At 40.7% G+C, this 16,038-nt stretch overlaps 1 protein-coding gene across 1 annotated transcript; it reads left to right on the top strand.

Annotated features, from left to right (window-relative positions):
- Positions 1-442: 442 nt before the first annotated feature.
- Positions 443-14,850, top strand: LOC136886421 (uncharacterized protein CG3556). The gene is made up of 4 exons (XM_067159194.2): positions 443-581; positions 7,227-7,416; positions 12,178-12,332; positions 13,677-14,850. Exons 1-4 carry the CDS (start codon positions 545-547, stop codon positions 13,736-13,738), a joined length of 444 nt encoding a protein of 147 aa, XP_067015295.2. The 5' UTR covers positions 443-544; the 3' UTR covers positions 13,739-14,850.
- Positions 14,851-16,038: the final 1,188 nt, after the last annotated feature.

The following is a 16,038-nucleotide window of genomic DNA, read 5'->3' as shown; positions in this document are numbered from 1 at the left end:
CATATATAAACCTTCCTCTGGATGAGTAAACTCTATATATAAAGTTTGATCGAGATCTATCCAGCCGTTTCGCCGTGATGGTGGAACAGACGGACAAACAAACAGACACGATAGCTAAAAACCACTGATACGGTCTTGAGTTGACCTAAATCGGATAAATACCTGAAAAATAGGAAAAATAAACGAAATTACAGACAGCAGACTCCCTACAACTTTATTTATATAAATTTCCCATTTTACCGGCCAACCAATTTTCGGTAAACTTTTAAACTTTATCCCGTTATCCGAGATAATGTTGTTGGTGAATATAAACTTCACTGTTATCTCGGTTTATGCACTTTTAAACTGAGATAAAAACTTTTACTCGCATTGGTGAATACGGACCTACATCGTAACTCCAGTTATAGGTGTGGGGGTAATTATTTTCCTGCAGCTGATACCAAGCAGTTGCTATCTATAAAACACAGGTGTATTTCAAGGTCGTCTTTCTAGCTCGTCACACTTGTAAGGTGTTTGTGTGATAGACAAGTTGAACGAAAGAGTTATGATGAAGATACTCCTGTGTAGTTTCTTAACTGCAGGTGAGTAATACATTTAGATTTAAGAAACATACTTAACTCTTCATTGTAGACTGTTAAACCTTTCGGCGTTCAGTCTGCGAGCCTCTGTGAATTTACTATCCGCCACCATAATTCTCTATTTGTAACTAGTTCTGTGGCCTTTATATTGCTAGAAACTGAGTCTAATCATCGTCGTCTTGGGCTCCCTCTACTTCTCTTACTCTCCATAACAGAGTCCATTATTCTCCTAGGTAACCTATACTCCATTCCCCTCACATGACCCGACCACCGAAGCCGGTTTATATGTACAGCTTCATCCATCTTAGACTTTATCTCCTCATTCCGAATACTCTTCTGTCATTGTTCCCACCTGTTTGTACCAGCAATCATTCTCGCTACTTTAATGTCTGTTTCTTCTAACTTACGAATAAGATATCCTGAGTCCCCCCAGCTTTCACTCCCGTAAAGCAAAGTTAGTCTGAAAACAGACCGGTGTAAAGATGATTTCGTCTGGAAGCTGACTTCCTTCTTACAGAATATTGTTGATCGTAACTGCATTAGCCTTGCTGCACCTTGATTCATGATGATGTTGATGATGATGATGATGATGATGATGATGCTTGTTGTTTAAAGGGGCCTAACATCGAGGTCATCGGCCCCTAATGGTACGAAATGAAATGACAAACAAAAAGTTCAAAATCATCCACTGACCAAAATAAAAAATGTCCTGAAGAATGAATGGATGGACATGAACAAAAAAAATCCGACTCAGAAAAAGATCATAAATAATAGTATTACTGACCAAGGGATCACTTATAAAGCACAATCCTGAATCGAGGATGCTTGATGTCTAAAGGTGTCCAAAATCCAGGTCAAAGGCCCCTCAGAATGGTACTTATCGCTAGTAAAGTAGAACCATGGTATTTGTCATGTTGGGGTACTAATCAAAAGTGGCGAAGATTCACGGTGTTCCACACATGATGGTACTACTCACAAGTATTGTACGTCGTACAGGTAACGCAGACCTATGGTGTTTCTCACACAATGGTGCCACTCATAGCCAACGCAAACCGATGAGCTTCCTCACCTAGGTGTACTAGTCACGGGTGCCGGTATTCCCGTGGTGTTCCTTACATAGTGGGTACTAATCACAGGCAACGCAGACCCACGGTGTCGCTCATATAGTGGTACAACTCACAGGCAACGCCCAGACCCGCGGTGTTGCCCACATGGGTACGACTCACGGGTACTGGAAACCCACAGGGGAACCACTCTCTGCTGCTACTTATCACAAACCTATTTCGTACCTAATAGTGGTACTACTCGCAAGTAAAGGCGACCCATGGTGTTCCCCGCGTGATGGTACTAATCAAAAGTAATTTCATGGTTCTAAGACAACCATCCCTTGGTCGCCCCTTTTAGTCGCCTCTCACGACAGGCAGGGGATACCGTGGGTGTATTTTTCGTCTGCGTCCCCCACCCACAGGGGCTAGAGAGAGAGAAAAAAGAAGAAAGAAGGGATCGGTCACTTCGAAAAATGAAGTAACGGACTAAGAAAGGCAAGGGCCACGAATGGCGTGAAAATGAAAGACTTCCTAGACCTCGAATGCTCTAATACCGTCGGGGTCGGAAAAGAACAAGAGTTGACTAAGGGAGGTCGGACAGGATAGACGAAAGTGAGGAGCCTTGCACAAGTAAGCGGAAGCAATGCCAAGACTCAGCTAAGGGCCCCGTGGTCGCCAATCCACACTCCCAAGTTGAGAGCCCCTTGGGCCCCTGTTCGTCGCCTCTTACGAGAGGCAGGGGATACCGCGGGTGTATTCTACATGTGCGTCCCCCACCCGCAGGGGGTGCACCTTGATTTAATCTCATTTTCCTTACGACCATCCTGAATGAATACACATTCTAAATACTTGAAATTGTCTACCTGTTCCATCTTTGTATCCCCAATCTGACATTCATTTCTCTTGGATTTCTTGCCTACTGACATCAAATCAGTCTTGGGAGGGCTAATTTTCATATCATACTCAATGCAACTATTTTCAGGTTCCAAGATATTAGACTGCAGGCTTTCGGCACAATCTGCCATTTGGACCAAGTCGTCTGCATAGGCCAAACTGTTTACTAGATTTTCATCCAACTGATCGACCGATTCGTTGGCTGAACGGTCAGCCTTCGGGAATTTTAACCTTAATTGGTTAATGGCACGGGGGTTGGGTGTATGTGTTGTCTTCACCATCATTTCATCCTCATCACCTGGCGAGGCGAACCCGTCTTGGGATATCCCGGCACTAAAAGCCATACATTTCATCCAACTGAATCCCTTCCTGCCACTTAACACCTTTGATTAGATGATCCATGTAAAGTATGAGCAGCAAAGATAAAAGAGAACAGAACTTCCCGCTTGAACCAAGAACTCAGTCTACCATCAATTCTCAAATCAGCCCATTTGTCACCAGAAACAAATCAACGTTAAAGGATATTAAATTTCAATTGAAATAGGCTGTTTTGTTAAGGAATAGATTTACGAAAGTATCCGCAGAAGGTTGAAACGGTGCCACTGATTACAACACGCCGTAAAGCTGTTCCGTATCCTCGAAGCACACAAAATTATCGGCTGTTTGGCAGAGTGTTTCCCCGCTACCGGATACTCTACTTAAATAACTTTCCACTCCGTGTGGATATTGACTTGGATCAAAATTGTTCTCCAGAACAACAGTATAGTTAAAATTCTCTATGACAGGAAAAGAGCTCCAAAGTATGCACAGGGAGTATTTTCGCCTTCGTCCGTAGTCGAATTCAAAATCCACTGGACCAAGGCCATATCAGTCGCCGGCTCGGCCGATTGAAGAGTTCCTCTCATACAACGTACATACCATTATTCACTGTTATGCCTTTCAGCGTTCAGTCTGCAAAGAAGGACAGCAGGCAATGGTATGTTGATAAACGGGGCTAAAAGTCAGGTTGTGAGTTTCACAAATAGGAAAAGTCCTTTCAGTTTTAATTACTGCGTTGATGGGGTGAAAGTTCCTTTTGGGGATCATTGTAAGTATCTAGCTGTTAATATAAGGAAAGATCTTCAGCGGGGTAATCACATAAATGGGATTGTAAATAAAGGGTACCGATCTCTGCACATGGTTATGAGGGTGTTTAGGGGTTGTAGTAAGGATGTAAAGGAGAGTGCATATAAGTCTCTGGTAAGACCCCAACTAGAGTATGGTTCCAGTGTATGGGACCCTCACCAGGATTACCTGATTCAAGAACTGGAAACAATCCAAAGAAAAGCAGCTCGATTTGTTCTGGGTGATTTCCGACAAAAGAGTAGCGTTACAAAAATGTTGCAATGTTTGGGTTGGGAAGAATTGAGAGAAAGAAGAAGAGCTGCTCGACTAAGTGGTATGTTCCGAGCTGTCAGCGGAGAGATGGCGTGGAATGACATTAGTAGGCGAATAAGTTTGAGTGGCGTCTTTAAAAGTAGGAAAGATCACAATATGAAGACAAAGTTGGAATTCAAGAGGAAAAATTGGGGCAAATATTCATTTATAGGAAGGGGAGTTAGGGATTGGAATAACTTACCAAGGGAGATGTTCAATAAATTTCCAATTTCTTTGAAAACATTTAAGAAAAGGCTAGGAAAACAACAGATAGGGAATCTGCCACCTGGGCGACTGCCCTAAACACAGATCAATAGTGATTAATTGCAAAAAAAATCTTCCCTGTAACTATTTGCTTGTCGCAACCAATGAAATTCGTCGGAGCGCGCACAAAACGTTAGTCAGCTGTCGTCTTCCTACACATCAGCCAACACCACCTGTAAAAACGTTATTTATCACTTAGATACTGTCTACAACTGATGTTCAATCGGCCATGTTTAAACACTGCCAAGAACACTGTTTAACCTCAAATTTTAGGAGTGAATCATAATCAGAGGTTATGTACCATGAAACATATGACACAAGGAACAGTCCGGTAACTGTCAACTTGAGTACAGTTCTTGGCAACCGATATATGGAATTATAGGTCACTTCGACTACATCCATATCAGAATAACATGTCCCGATCGTGAGAGCGCTATCACTGTCACATACATCAGCCTGGAGGGATTCGGTTATTACATTTACTGTCAAGTAAGCATACATAATAGTGACACTAAAATGTAGGTTGTGTGTGTGTGAGGGTTTTTAGGATTATCGTCGCGCTAATAGGAAAAGGCAAGGGTGAGGAAGGAATAGCCGTGGCCATAATAACAGCCCAGTATTTGCCTGATGTAAAAATTGGGAAACTATGGAAAACAATCTTCAGGGCTGTCGATGGTATTTGGCCCAACGACATTAAAGATATATAGACTGCTAAACATACTCGTTACAGCGCCCCTGGTTGAAGCACAGCGAACTAACTTTTGCCTACAACTGTCATGGCGGCTGCCACTTCTTGGTCTTGACAGTTAGCCCTTATCAGTTCAATGAATTGATGAGATTATACGTTATTGCAAATTAAAGATATATTTAAGAATAAACACGACATTTTCAAACATGCTTAATGTTGCATTGATGTTATAATGAAATAAGCGCAGTGAATATGGTGAGCATTTGCTTGGTTAAAACGAGAAGTACGTATGTAGAAGAATGGATAATTCAGCGTCATGCACTAACAATAAAGTCATTCACTACAGAAAGACATGTTATACGTACAGCAGTTCATTGAGGAATTCACACGCGTAGAGAAAGATACCCTGCCATTTCATGACATACCTTCAGTGTCATTCTGGTATAATTTTTGAATTTTGCTTCTTTGTCTGGTTTGTTACGTTTTATGCTTTTTGCTACTTATGACTACTTTCTAAGAACTGCTGTGCGACATGCAGCACAGACGTCCGTTGGTTGCGGTGTACAATATCTCTACGGCATCCTCTGCCTGTCGTAAGGGGCCACTAAATGGGGTAACCCCAGATTCTAAAGTTGAGACCACCGGACCCCTGGTTGAGTGTAGCATTCCTTCCACATGCGGTATCCTACCAGCTTTACCACTTTAATATTTCTACCGGACCTCTCTTGGTCAAACCTCGCCTGATTTCATTCGACTGAATTCATAGCCTACATTTATTTATTTATTTATTTATTTATTTATTTATTTATTTATTTATTTATTTATTTTAACCTTGCACACCTTCTCAGAGACCGTACTCCATCACACAACAACTTCTGCAGAGCCTTTCTATGGCAGATTCAGAGGAAATAAGCATATGTTTTGCCTACAAGTGTCATGGCTGCCAGTGGTTCAAGTAGATTCAAAGATGGCCATCAGATTAGCAGTCTATATCTTTAATGTCGTTGATTTGGCCCGTACAACTCACTCCGTTACGCAGTAATATAGTTTCATCTTCCCTTCGCCGAAGCTATTCAGATTACAGTCACCATAACACTATAATAAAAGCTGCACTTCCTCGTACGGTGGCGTGTCGCTTTAGTGTCGATAATATTATGAGATTTTATTTCCATCGAAAGTTATATTCTTATCTGTGGGCAAGTCATTCTCATGATTAGCCATATTTGAGTAATGTGCAGGAAGACGACTGCTGGCTAAAGTTTGGCGCACGCACCAACGAATTTCATTGGTTGCGACAAGCAAAGAGCTACATGAAAGATACTTCTATTTCCATTTTCGAACCAATATTGAAACATTAAACGATGTCTAGCTAAACACCAACTGAACATTGTCTATGCAATGGAAGACCGTAATCGATATAGACGTTGTTTAGGTAGATGTTCTGTAAGGGTTAAAACTAGTCATCTTTTCTGCAATCGGCCCCATGCTTGAGACGGTCTTTTTTAGAATTTTGTTTTAAAATTTACTGCACGTCGCACCGACACAGATAGGTTTTATGGCGACGATGAGATAGGGATGGAAATGTGAAACCATGGAACCATCTTCAGGGCTGCCGACAGTGGGATTCGAACCCACTATCTCCCGAATACTGGAGATTGACTGCACTTAAGCGACTGCAGCTATCGAGCTCGGCGGAATGTATTGTTATATTTATTTTATTTATTTATTTATTTATTTATTTACACTCCAGGATCGTTTTTTCTCTCCCGGTCTCGGCGAGGGATCCCACCTTTACCATCTCAAGGACAGTGTCCTGGAGCGTGAGATATTTGGTCGCGGGGATACAACTGGAAAGGAGGACCAGTATCTCGCCCAGGCGGCCTCGCCTGCTATACTGAACAGGGGCCTTGTGCGGCATGGGAAGATTGGAAGCGATGGGCAGAGAATGGGGAAGGAAGTGGCCGTGGCCTTAAGTTAGGTAGCATCCCGGCAATTGACTGGAGGAGAAGTGGGGAAACTACTTCAAGGATGACCTCCCAAGGCTGAGTGGACCCCATTCCAGTCCTCGTACCCGGGCCTCCGGGGGTGGCAGTCAATCACACTAACCACTACACCACAGAGGCGGACATCTTGGAACTTAAGGGGTGAAATTGAAGCAAATATTCGTTTATAGGAAGAGGAATTAGAGATTATTTACCAAGCGAAATGTTGAATACATTTCCGACATACTTGCAATAATTTAAGAAAATATTAGGTCATTTACCATCTGGGTGGCAGCCGTAATTGCAGATCAGTGGCGTATGGACTTATGAACGTTCTCTCTTCCTTTTCTTGTTTCAGTGTGTCTCTTTGTCGGCACATATTCAGCAGGGACTGATTCCAGTTCTTCGTCAAATCTAGTTTCTATCACCTACACTGTCTGGGTGTACAGTAATGTATCCGAGGAGTTCACTTTGAAGTTGAATACGGAAAGGCACACCAGCTTCTACGATGTCATGCAGCAGGCAGCACAACAGGACTCTCGCTACGAGTAAGTGAAGAGCATGTTATTTTTCCTCACGAACACTTTCAACACTAAGCCCGTACGGGATACGAACTGCTTTCCTCGCTGTGGGCGGCGTCCGTACGCCATACGGGCGTGATTTTCACGCGTGTTTATAAACAGCTGCACGTATCCCATACGGTCCCCGTCCCTTGCTTGGGAGTAGTAGTTTATCTAGTGTCCACTAGAATGCAACCGTTATCGGGAAGTTCAAAGTGAAACGATGTATAGTATCTCCTTGCCGTAACCACTACCGGAGCACTCGATGTGCCGGTTGCTGAGCGCGCCAAATAATCTGTCGCACTGTCAGCTGTGTTACTATACGAACATATCCTCACGCCGGCTTAATAATAGTGATATCTTGGATATTTTATCGGGAGGAGCTGGTTGAGAAATACTGTAGAAGACAATGATGAAGACTCTGCTTACGAACCAGATCAGAAACCAAGTGATAGTTCGTTCCAGATTTTTATTTTACTTTTTACTCTGAATAAAAACGATAGAAATACTTCAGCTCTCCATAAATTTGGGCTTATTTTTTCGTCTAGACGAAGAGATGCAGATGGATGATTCACCTGTACCGCGAAAAGAAATTAGATGGTGGTGCAAAGAGTGCAAAGTTGGACTGTCCAGGGCAACGAGCTAGAATAACATAGAGGGGCTGTAAGCCTGTCATCAGCGCTCCCTGCTTGAAGCAAGTTGATAAGGGGCAGCCATGTTAACGGTTGTCAAAACAAAGCGAATTGGCGCGAGAGCATATGTTGAGGTGACAGGGAGATCGTGCATGCCAATTTAATTCCCTAAGTTTTAAGAAGTGAAAACATAGATTCTCGCTTTCAAGAATGCCAGCCGTAAGCTCAGCGTATGGTTGTTCTAATCGGAGTAATAAAACCAAGGATATATCGTACTTTAAGTAAGTATTACTGAATTATAACCGAGATTCCTTTTTGTAATTTCTGTTTGTAATTAAATCCATTTTATTGTTTACTTAGCGAAAGTACGGATAGCCACGGTAATTATTTGCCGAATTTTGTTTTAGATTTCGTTTAAAGAACAAGGAATTAACGGAACAATGCATTGTGAGGGCGAAAAGAGATAAATGGTATCCCACTCAATTCAGTTGCTAGCCCTATTTAATTTTCTTTCACATTTACAAATAAAGGAAATGGAGCGCCCATAACTAAGAAAACGTAACCACAAAAAAAAAAAAAAAAACCAACACTTATTTTGTTCAAACGTACACTAAGTATGGTAAATACAGTATTTTACTGCAATTTTTCAAATGTATACAGCCTTTATTGTAGATGCCTGTTGCCTTGGTTTTTAAAACTATGCCACACTTCATAATGGACAACTTTCAAGCTTACCTTTCAGCTAGTAATCCCAGTATGATATGGTAATGGGAGAAACATGATATCCCCCCCTATATTATAATAAATAATTACACTAAACGATTATTGTGGTAAAGTATTCAGGGGCAGCCTCTATGGTGTACTGGTTAGCGTGAGCACCTGCCACCCCTGGAAGCCCGGGTTCGATTCCCGGCTCCGCCACGAAATTTGAAAAGAGACACGAGGGCTGGAACGGGATTCTATCAGCCTGGGGAGGTCAACTGAGTAGAAGTGGGTTCGACTCTCACCTCAGCCATCCTCGAAGTGATTTTCCGTGGTTTCCCACTTCTCATCCGGGATGGTACCTAACTTAAAGCCACGGCCGCTTCCTTCCCCACCCCCCACAAGGCCCCCTGTTCAGTATAGCATGTGCAGCGCTCCTTCACATTTGTATCCCCCGACCCAATGTCTCACGCTCCGGAACACTGTCCTTGAGGTGGTAGAGGTGGGATCCGTCGCTGAGTCCGTGGGAAAAACCAACCCGGGAGGGTAAACAGATTAAGAAAGAAACACAGTACTCATGAGGATGCAATAATTTTAAAAATATGAACAGAATGAGGTTGTAACCTATTGTAGGTCCCTATGATTTTAAGGCTTCCTGTCATAAATATTTATGTCCATCGTTTTTATTCTAATTTACGCTTAACCACAACAGCCAAGCAGGGTAACGCTCTTATTCCGATTTCGAGGCCTATTCGTATGTCAGTGTGCGATGATTTCGAACTACCCTACAATCAACTGATCGTGATGTTGGCCTCGTGCCGCAATATGATGAAGTGGCGGTATTCGCTTTCATGCTTCAAGCTTTCGGCAACGGACTTTAATTCTCCCCCAGCGATTCTAAAATGCGTATTTTCTACACTTTTCGTCATTTAAAGGCCATGCCCACTTGCTTGTGTGACAACAGGAAACATGGCGGACTTTCGTTCTATTAGCTTCACCCCGGCAGTGCTTCCGCCTCTCTATGTTATTCTAGCTCGTTGGTCCAGGGCTACTATACCAAGACAAACTATTCCTAAATAGGTCAATTTTGTCTTTCAAATGTAATAGTGTTTTATTTTTTTTTTTTTTTTTTTTTTGCTAGGGGCTTTACGTCGCGCCGACACAGATAGGTCTTATGGCGACGATGGGATGGGAAAGGCCTAGGAGTTGGAAGGAAGCGGCCGTGGCCTTAATTAAGGTACAGCCCCAGCATTTGCCTGGTGTGAAAATGGGAAACCACGGAAAACCATTTTCAGGGCTGCCGATAGTGGGATTCGAACCTACTATCTCCCGGATGCAAGCTCACAGCCGCGCGCCTCTACGCGCACGGCCAACAGTGTTTTATTTGTGGCTTAAGTAGCCACAGTAAATTATTCATGTTTATTGTTTGAGCAGGCTTATTGGTATAACCAAATACAGTAGAGACAATGCGCGACACTTCCGGATTTAGCCTCGTTAAAATGCGAGACAATTCGCAAGTGGCGCTCCTTGTGGCGTGACCTGGAAATTCGCGCTAAATTCAAATATCAATGGAAATGCATATACGGAAATGGATAAATAAATTACGTCTAGAAAGAGAGCGATATTAAGATATTAGCTTCAAAGTTGGTAAAGTAATTCTGGATAAACGAATGAAGAATTATTTAACAAGTTATTATTTAAAGACTGAAATTAGACATATAATCAGGATGTGAAATGGACTGCTGTGAAAGGGCTTGATCTTTAATTTATACATTACCGTACTTTTTTAGCTTTAGCATTCCTGCCTGAACTTTTATAGCTAGATTTGTCTTTTTTTCTCATTTAAAAATATTGTATCATCACAGTAAGACACACGTCAATAAAAAAATTGGCACATTTCTTACACACATGATTCAATGAATTTACGTTTAAGAGCTCGACAATTTTCCTCTTAACATGAAGCCTATTAACAGAAAGAAAATGTATACATTTAGCCTCAAAAACGTTCAAAATTTTCCTATAAGCAATACTTGCCATTACATTAGGGTAAAGCAAATTTGCATAATTTTGTTTCAACAAAATATGTACATTTCTTAAGTCACCCTTATTTTCTTCATTGCTTAACAACGCATTACGATATTCCAAATGGGGTAACTTGTGTGTGGCGTATTGTCTCTACTGTAAAAGCTTTTTGCCGTACATTTTTGTATTTCATAGGACTAGTATAATTAAATTACGTTAGGTATGTACCTTCTGATTAGCATCTTCTTTTTGGATGGCTGAAACGATCATATGGTACAAAAATCAGGTAACGTATGTATTATGTTTCACTGTTGTGTATTCAAATTCAGGCAAAGACCCAGCTCCCTACCAGGGTCCATGTTAAAATATGATAGTGTTGAAAGTGTTGATCTAAGTTTTCCTTCTAGCGTCTACCTTAATAATATCGTTGAACTGCTGAAAATGAAAACTTACAACCTGTTTTCCAGTCATTGACCGGGTCAGGGATGTAATGAATGAAACATATATAGGCTGTTATTACAATGGGGTCGCCACTCCCAAGGTGATTTTTATTAATGAGTGATAAATGCGATGAAATGATAATGGAGAGTGTTGCTGGAATTAAATATGACAGGGAAAACCGGAGTACCCGGAGAAAAACCTGTCCCACCTCCGCTTTGTCCAGCACAAATCTCACATGGTGTCACCGGGATTTGAACCACGGTATCCAGCGGTGAGAGGCAGACGCGCTGCCGTCTGAGTCACGGAGGCTCTGTTGAACTGCTAACAAGTTAAAATTTACTAAATTTCAACGCTGTTATAAGATGGCTTCTGATTAATTCCTCTCGCTCGAGGACTGGGAATTTGTGTTTGTCCCAACACTTCATAATCAGACAACCGACCACACATAAACACACGTAAATGATTACACCCCTCCATGTAAGGTTGGCATCAGCAAGGGCATCCGGTCGTAAAACAGGGCCAAATCCCCATAGGATACAATATAGATGTGGGAAAAGTTGTAGAAGATAGTGTCTTTAGGTCCATCCTGTAGATAAAAGGCATTCATAATTATTCTGTACCGAGTGAGTTGGCCTTGCGATTAGGGGCGCAAAGCTGTAAGCTTGCATTCGGGGGATAGTGGGTTCGAACCCCTCCGTCGGCAGCCCTGAAGATGGTTTTCCGTGGTTTACAATTTTTGCACCGGGCAAATGCTGGGGCTGTACCTTAACTCAGGCCATGGCCGCTTCCTTCCCACTCCTTGCCCTTTCCTATCCCATTGTTGCCATAAGATTTATCTGTGACGGTGCGACGTAAAGCAGACTGTTAACAAATAAAAAATATGTATCCCTTTTAGCAATTCCACTTTCGTCAGATAGAGCAAATAATTAAACCACTTCTGTGTGATTTTCAGATTCGAGGCCAACAAGTTCTCATGGGGCCATTATATAACCAAACTTGCTGGACACCAGGAGATTCCGGCTGAATACACTTTCTGGATGATCTACAAGACTCCAAGGTTACCTGATCCTGCACACCCTCCCAGCGATGCTCTTCTCACGCCAGTTGGTAAGAAACGCAGAGAAGCAAGAATTTAAACCCAAATGAGTTCTTTTACAGGCCGGAAAATCTGTCGACACAAACCTGGCGTATTTGAATACCTTCAGGTGCTAACTAACCAACTTAAGGTGCCCGTACACTTGAGAGTAAATACTGGCGAGAACCTCTCGATAGCAGTTACTCGCCAATGGACACGGTGCCGAGAGCAAATAACGGAAATTCGCTCGCAACTCTCCGAGAGCTAACTTGTTTCAACGTGCTCGCTAGTCGACACGTGCTCCTTGGAGATTAGTTCTCCAGATACGAACTGTGTTTGAATTGTGGCGAAGCTGTCGAGAGCTTGGTTCTGTTTTCATTTGCAAGATGGCTAAAAATTGGTCATTGGAGGAAACAAAACTGTTAATTGAAATGTATGAAAGTCGAGAAATTTTGTGGAATGTGAAACCTACCGATTACCATGACAGAGTGAAGAAACATAAAACTTTAGAGGAAATAGGAGTGAAGTTTACGTGTTCCGAACCATTTTATTTCGTGGTGTTTGTCCAGTTTTTTCGGGAGGGGGGCAAAGCCCACTCCCGCCCGCATGGCAATTGACTCAATCTACATTGCCTCAGACATGCTATTAGTTTCTAACAAGAAAAGAGATAGTAGGGAAGAATGGGATTGGTAGGAGTACCTGCCTGTTTGCACGTTAGAAGCGTTACCAGGCAAGGTTTGTGTTGGTAAGGTGGTGTTAAGGCGTGGTATTAAGGGTCAGGGAAAAACCACATAGGCAGAAAAGAGAAAGAGCCTACATGTCCTTTTGTCTTAATATCCTTCTGAAAGGTAATCTGTCTCGGATGTTGCCTTCTGTTACTCCTAGTGCCTGCATGTCTGATTACTTCTATTAGCCATGATGTCTTGATCTTTCTGTTGGTCCATTGTTCCAATATTGTTCCATTCTTCTTTACGATGAGGCCGGCTAGGGACCACATGTCAATTTCAATTCATCCTTCCTTGTTCTTTTCTCTTCTGTTCTTTCCAGTATCCCTTCATCATTGCATTATGCTCTATTCTTCTCTCCTCAGACCACTTTGGACCAGGTTCCCTTTCTGTTCTTCCTTGTAATTCTTCCATTCATAAAACTTCCTTTTTTTAAATCTCTCTCTCTCTCGCTACAGTTTCCTCCTCTCTTATTTTATTTCTTTCTAAATCTTTCTTGACCTCTTGTATCCAGCTCGTTGTTGACGTTTTCTCCCAAAGGCACTTGAATATCGGTTTTGTCAAACTGTTTTCATCCAATGTCCAAAAAATAGCAATATTGTTCTCATATGTACCTATTTAATTTTAATGCTGTTTATTTTATGTTTGCAGGGGTTGATGAGATTCAAGTGAATGATGCAGAGCACTACCTCTTCTGGCTGAAGAAAATATAACTTATAAAAAATGGTCAACGATCCTTTGTGAATCATCTCAGCTGATTGTACTACTTTACAAAATAAAAAGTCTTTATAAGAACCTCCCTTTCAATACAAAACAGTCCATCTATATTAGATGGGGCAATATCTATACATGTTTCGGCCTAATGTAAAGGCCATCCTCAGTAGAAGTTCAATTATTACATTACACAAACAAATTAAAAACACTGATGAAGTGAAATTAAAATACAATGATCATGATTGATGAAGTAAAAACATGTTGAGGTAAAAAAATCCTCTCGTCTGAAAAATCGTTTGATTGACTTAAAACTTGCTGATTCTTTTCAAATGAAACACTGTGTTGCAGTGCAGTGAGACCATCAATAACGTGATTAATAAGTGTGCATCATTTGTAATGGGAAAAAAAGGAGTATGAATGGATGAGAACAAAATCAAAATATCGCACGAAAAGAAAAGGCTCTATCAACTTACTTCTTAAAAGGCTTTCGTCTCAAGTGGTATGACCTTGTCAAACTCATGTTACATTGACACTAAACTTGTGTATAGCTTACAGCATGTCTGTGCTGATGTGGTTGGGTGGGGAAGAGGAAGGGGGAAGGAGGAGGGATAAAGTGAGGTACAGGAGGGGGATATTGAGGAAAGGGTGGGTCTAGTTCTGGAACGGTGGTAGTGAAACTCGTTTTTATTAATAAATTGTTGATGACAAAGTCGTACCACTTGAGACGACAGCCTTTTAAAAAGACGAGAGGAGAGGATTTTTTACCTTAACATGTTTTTACTTCATCAATCATGATCATTGTATTTTAATTTCTCTTCATCAGTATTTTTAATTTGTTTGTGTAATGTAATAATTGAACTTCTACTGAGGATGGCGTTTAGATTAGGCCGAAACATGTATAGATATTGTCCCATCTAATATAGATGGATTGTTTTGTATTAAAAAGGAGGATCTTATAAATACTTTTTATTTTGTAAAGTGATAACCGTCAATACGGAATCATAACATGCAATGATTGTACTACTGTACCACTTCTGTGAACAGATTACATTCTGTATAGAAACAAATAAGTTTGCAAATTAATAAAAAATCCTGTGTCTTAGAAGACAGAGAGAGCATTTCTTTCTAATCAAACTTCTTCTTATTCGTGTTCTTCTTGATGTAAAAATCCTCTTCCGTAATCTGAGTTCTGGAAATCTAGGATAACAGGAAAAGTAACTGACGTTAGTGAATACGGGCCTTAATGACAAACTGTTCATATCATGGATGTTCCATAGAGCGAATAACAAAGAGGAAAGGTGAAACTCACAAAAACAAAACATTACAGATCTTGTAATATCAATTTTGTATTATGTCATTTAATCCTCAGAGGATGTATATGAATTGCAAGTTTCATTTCAGCACTGGCATGCATCGCTGTCTGCTCTGACACAGAATAACACAGCATCTTGACATACACACACAAACACGTGTGAACACAATGTATTAGTAAAGAATTATTTCTTATTACAATATATCGCTGCCAAATCAAAACCTTTATACAATAACAAACAAACAGACAAAGTCACAATGTAAGTAAGATTCATATAAATTAGCAACAAATAAAGACACTTTAAAAACATTATCCGACAGAGACACAACAATCCTCAGGAACAAATGACAAGCTACTTCTTAGAAAGAGTCATCATACATGGTTTTTATTAAAAATATAATCTCCACATGTTACATCATATTAACTAATTCACTTAAAATAATAATGAAGACTTGTAATAAATCAAATCAGTGATGTATGCAAGTATATCCAAGGTGGAAGGTAATTTTTTAAACCATTTTATATAAATTCATTTTCACCCATTATTTTGTAAATAAATAATATGTGTTTAATGTCCTTTTAGTCATCTGAGTGCTGGCATGTAGCTCAGGAAAGAAGTTCTTCAATGTGCTGGTAAAAATGAATGTCATGGATCACTTGAATATCAGTCCATCCAAATTCTCTCTGCTCAGGCCTGTAATCTTAGGTGAGGATAGTGCCTTGTCTCTCTAGCAACATAAATCATCCTTATGAAAAATCTGAAATTTATTTATTTATTTATTTATTTATTTATTTATATATTTATTTATTTATTTATATATTTATTTATTTATTTATTTATTTATTTATTCTGCTTTTACGGTCTCGTTGGACCACTTCAATCATTTTCTGGTCATCTTTGATAGGTTTTCTTTCCAAATTGCTCAAAAGCTTTTCATTCATTCTGATCTTCTCTGTCATTCCTCATCCGTAAATACTCAGAATCAG

This window comes from Anabrus simplex, chromosome X (assembly GCF_040414725.1).
Source record: "Anabrus simplex isolate iqAnaSimp1 chromosome X, ASM4041472v1, whole genome shotgun sequence".
Classification (NCBI taxonomy): Eukaryota; Metazoa; Arthropoda; class Insecta; order Orthoptera; family Tettigoniidae; genus Anabrus; species Anabrus simplex.
This window is presented reverse-complemented; position numbering and strand designations above follow the sequence as displayed.

Excerpts from the sequence above, each read along its gene's own strand:
- LOC136886421 (XM_067159194.2), top strand. The coding sequence starts at position 545 with ATGATGAAGATACTCCTGTGTAGTTTCTTAACTGCAG. Across the intron at positions 582-7,226 it reads GTGTAGTTTCTTAACTGCAG|TGTGTCTCTTTGTCGGCACA; the intron begins GTGAGTAATACA and ends TTCTTGTTTCAG. Across the intron at positions 12,333-13,676 it reads TGCTCTTCTCACGCCAGTTG|GGGTTGATGAGATTCAAGTG; the intron begins GTAAGAAACGCA and ends TTATGTTTGCAG.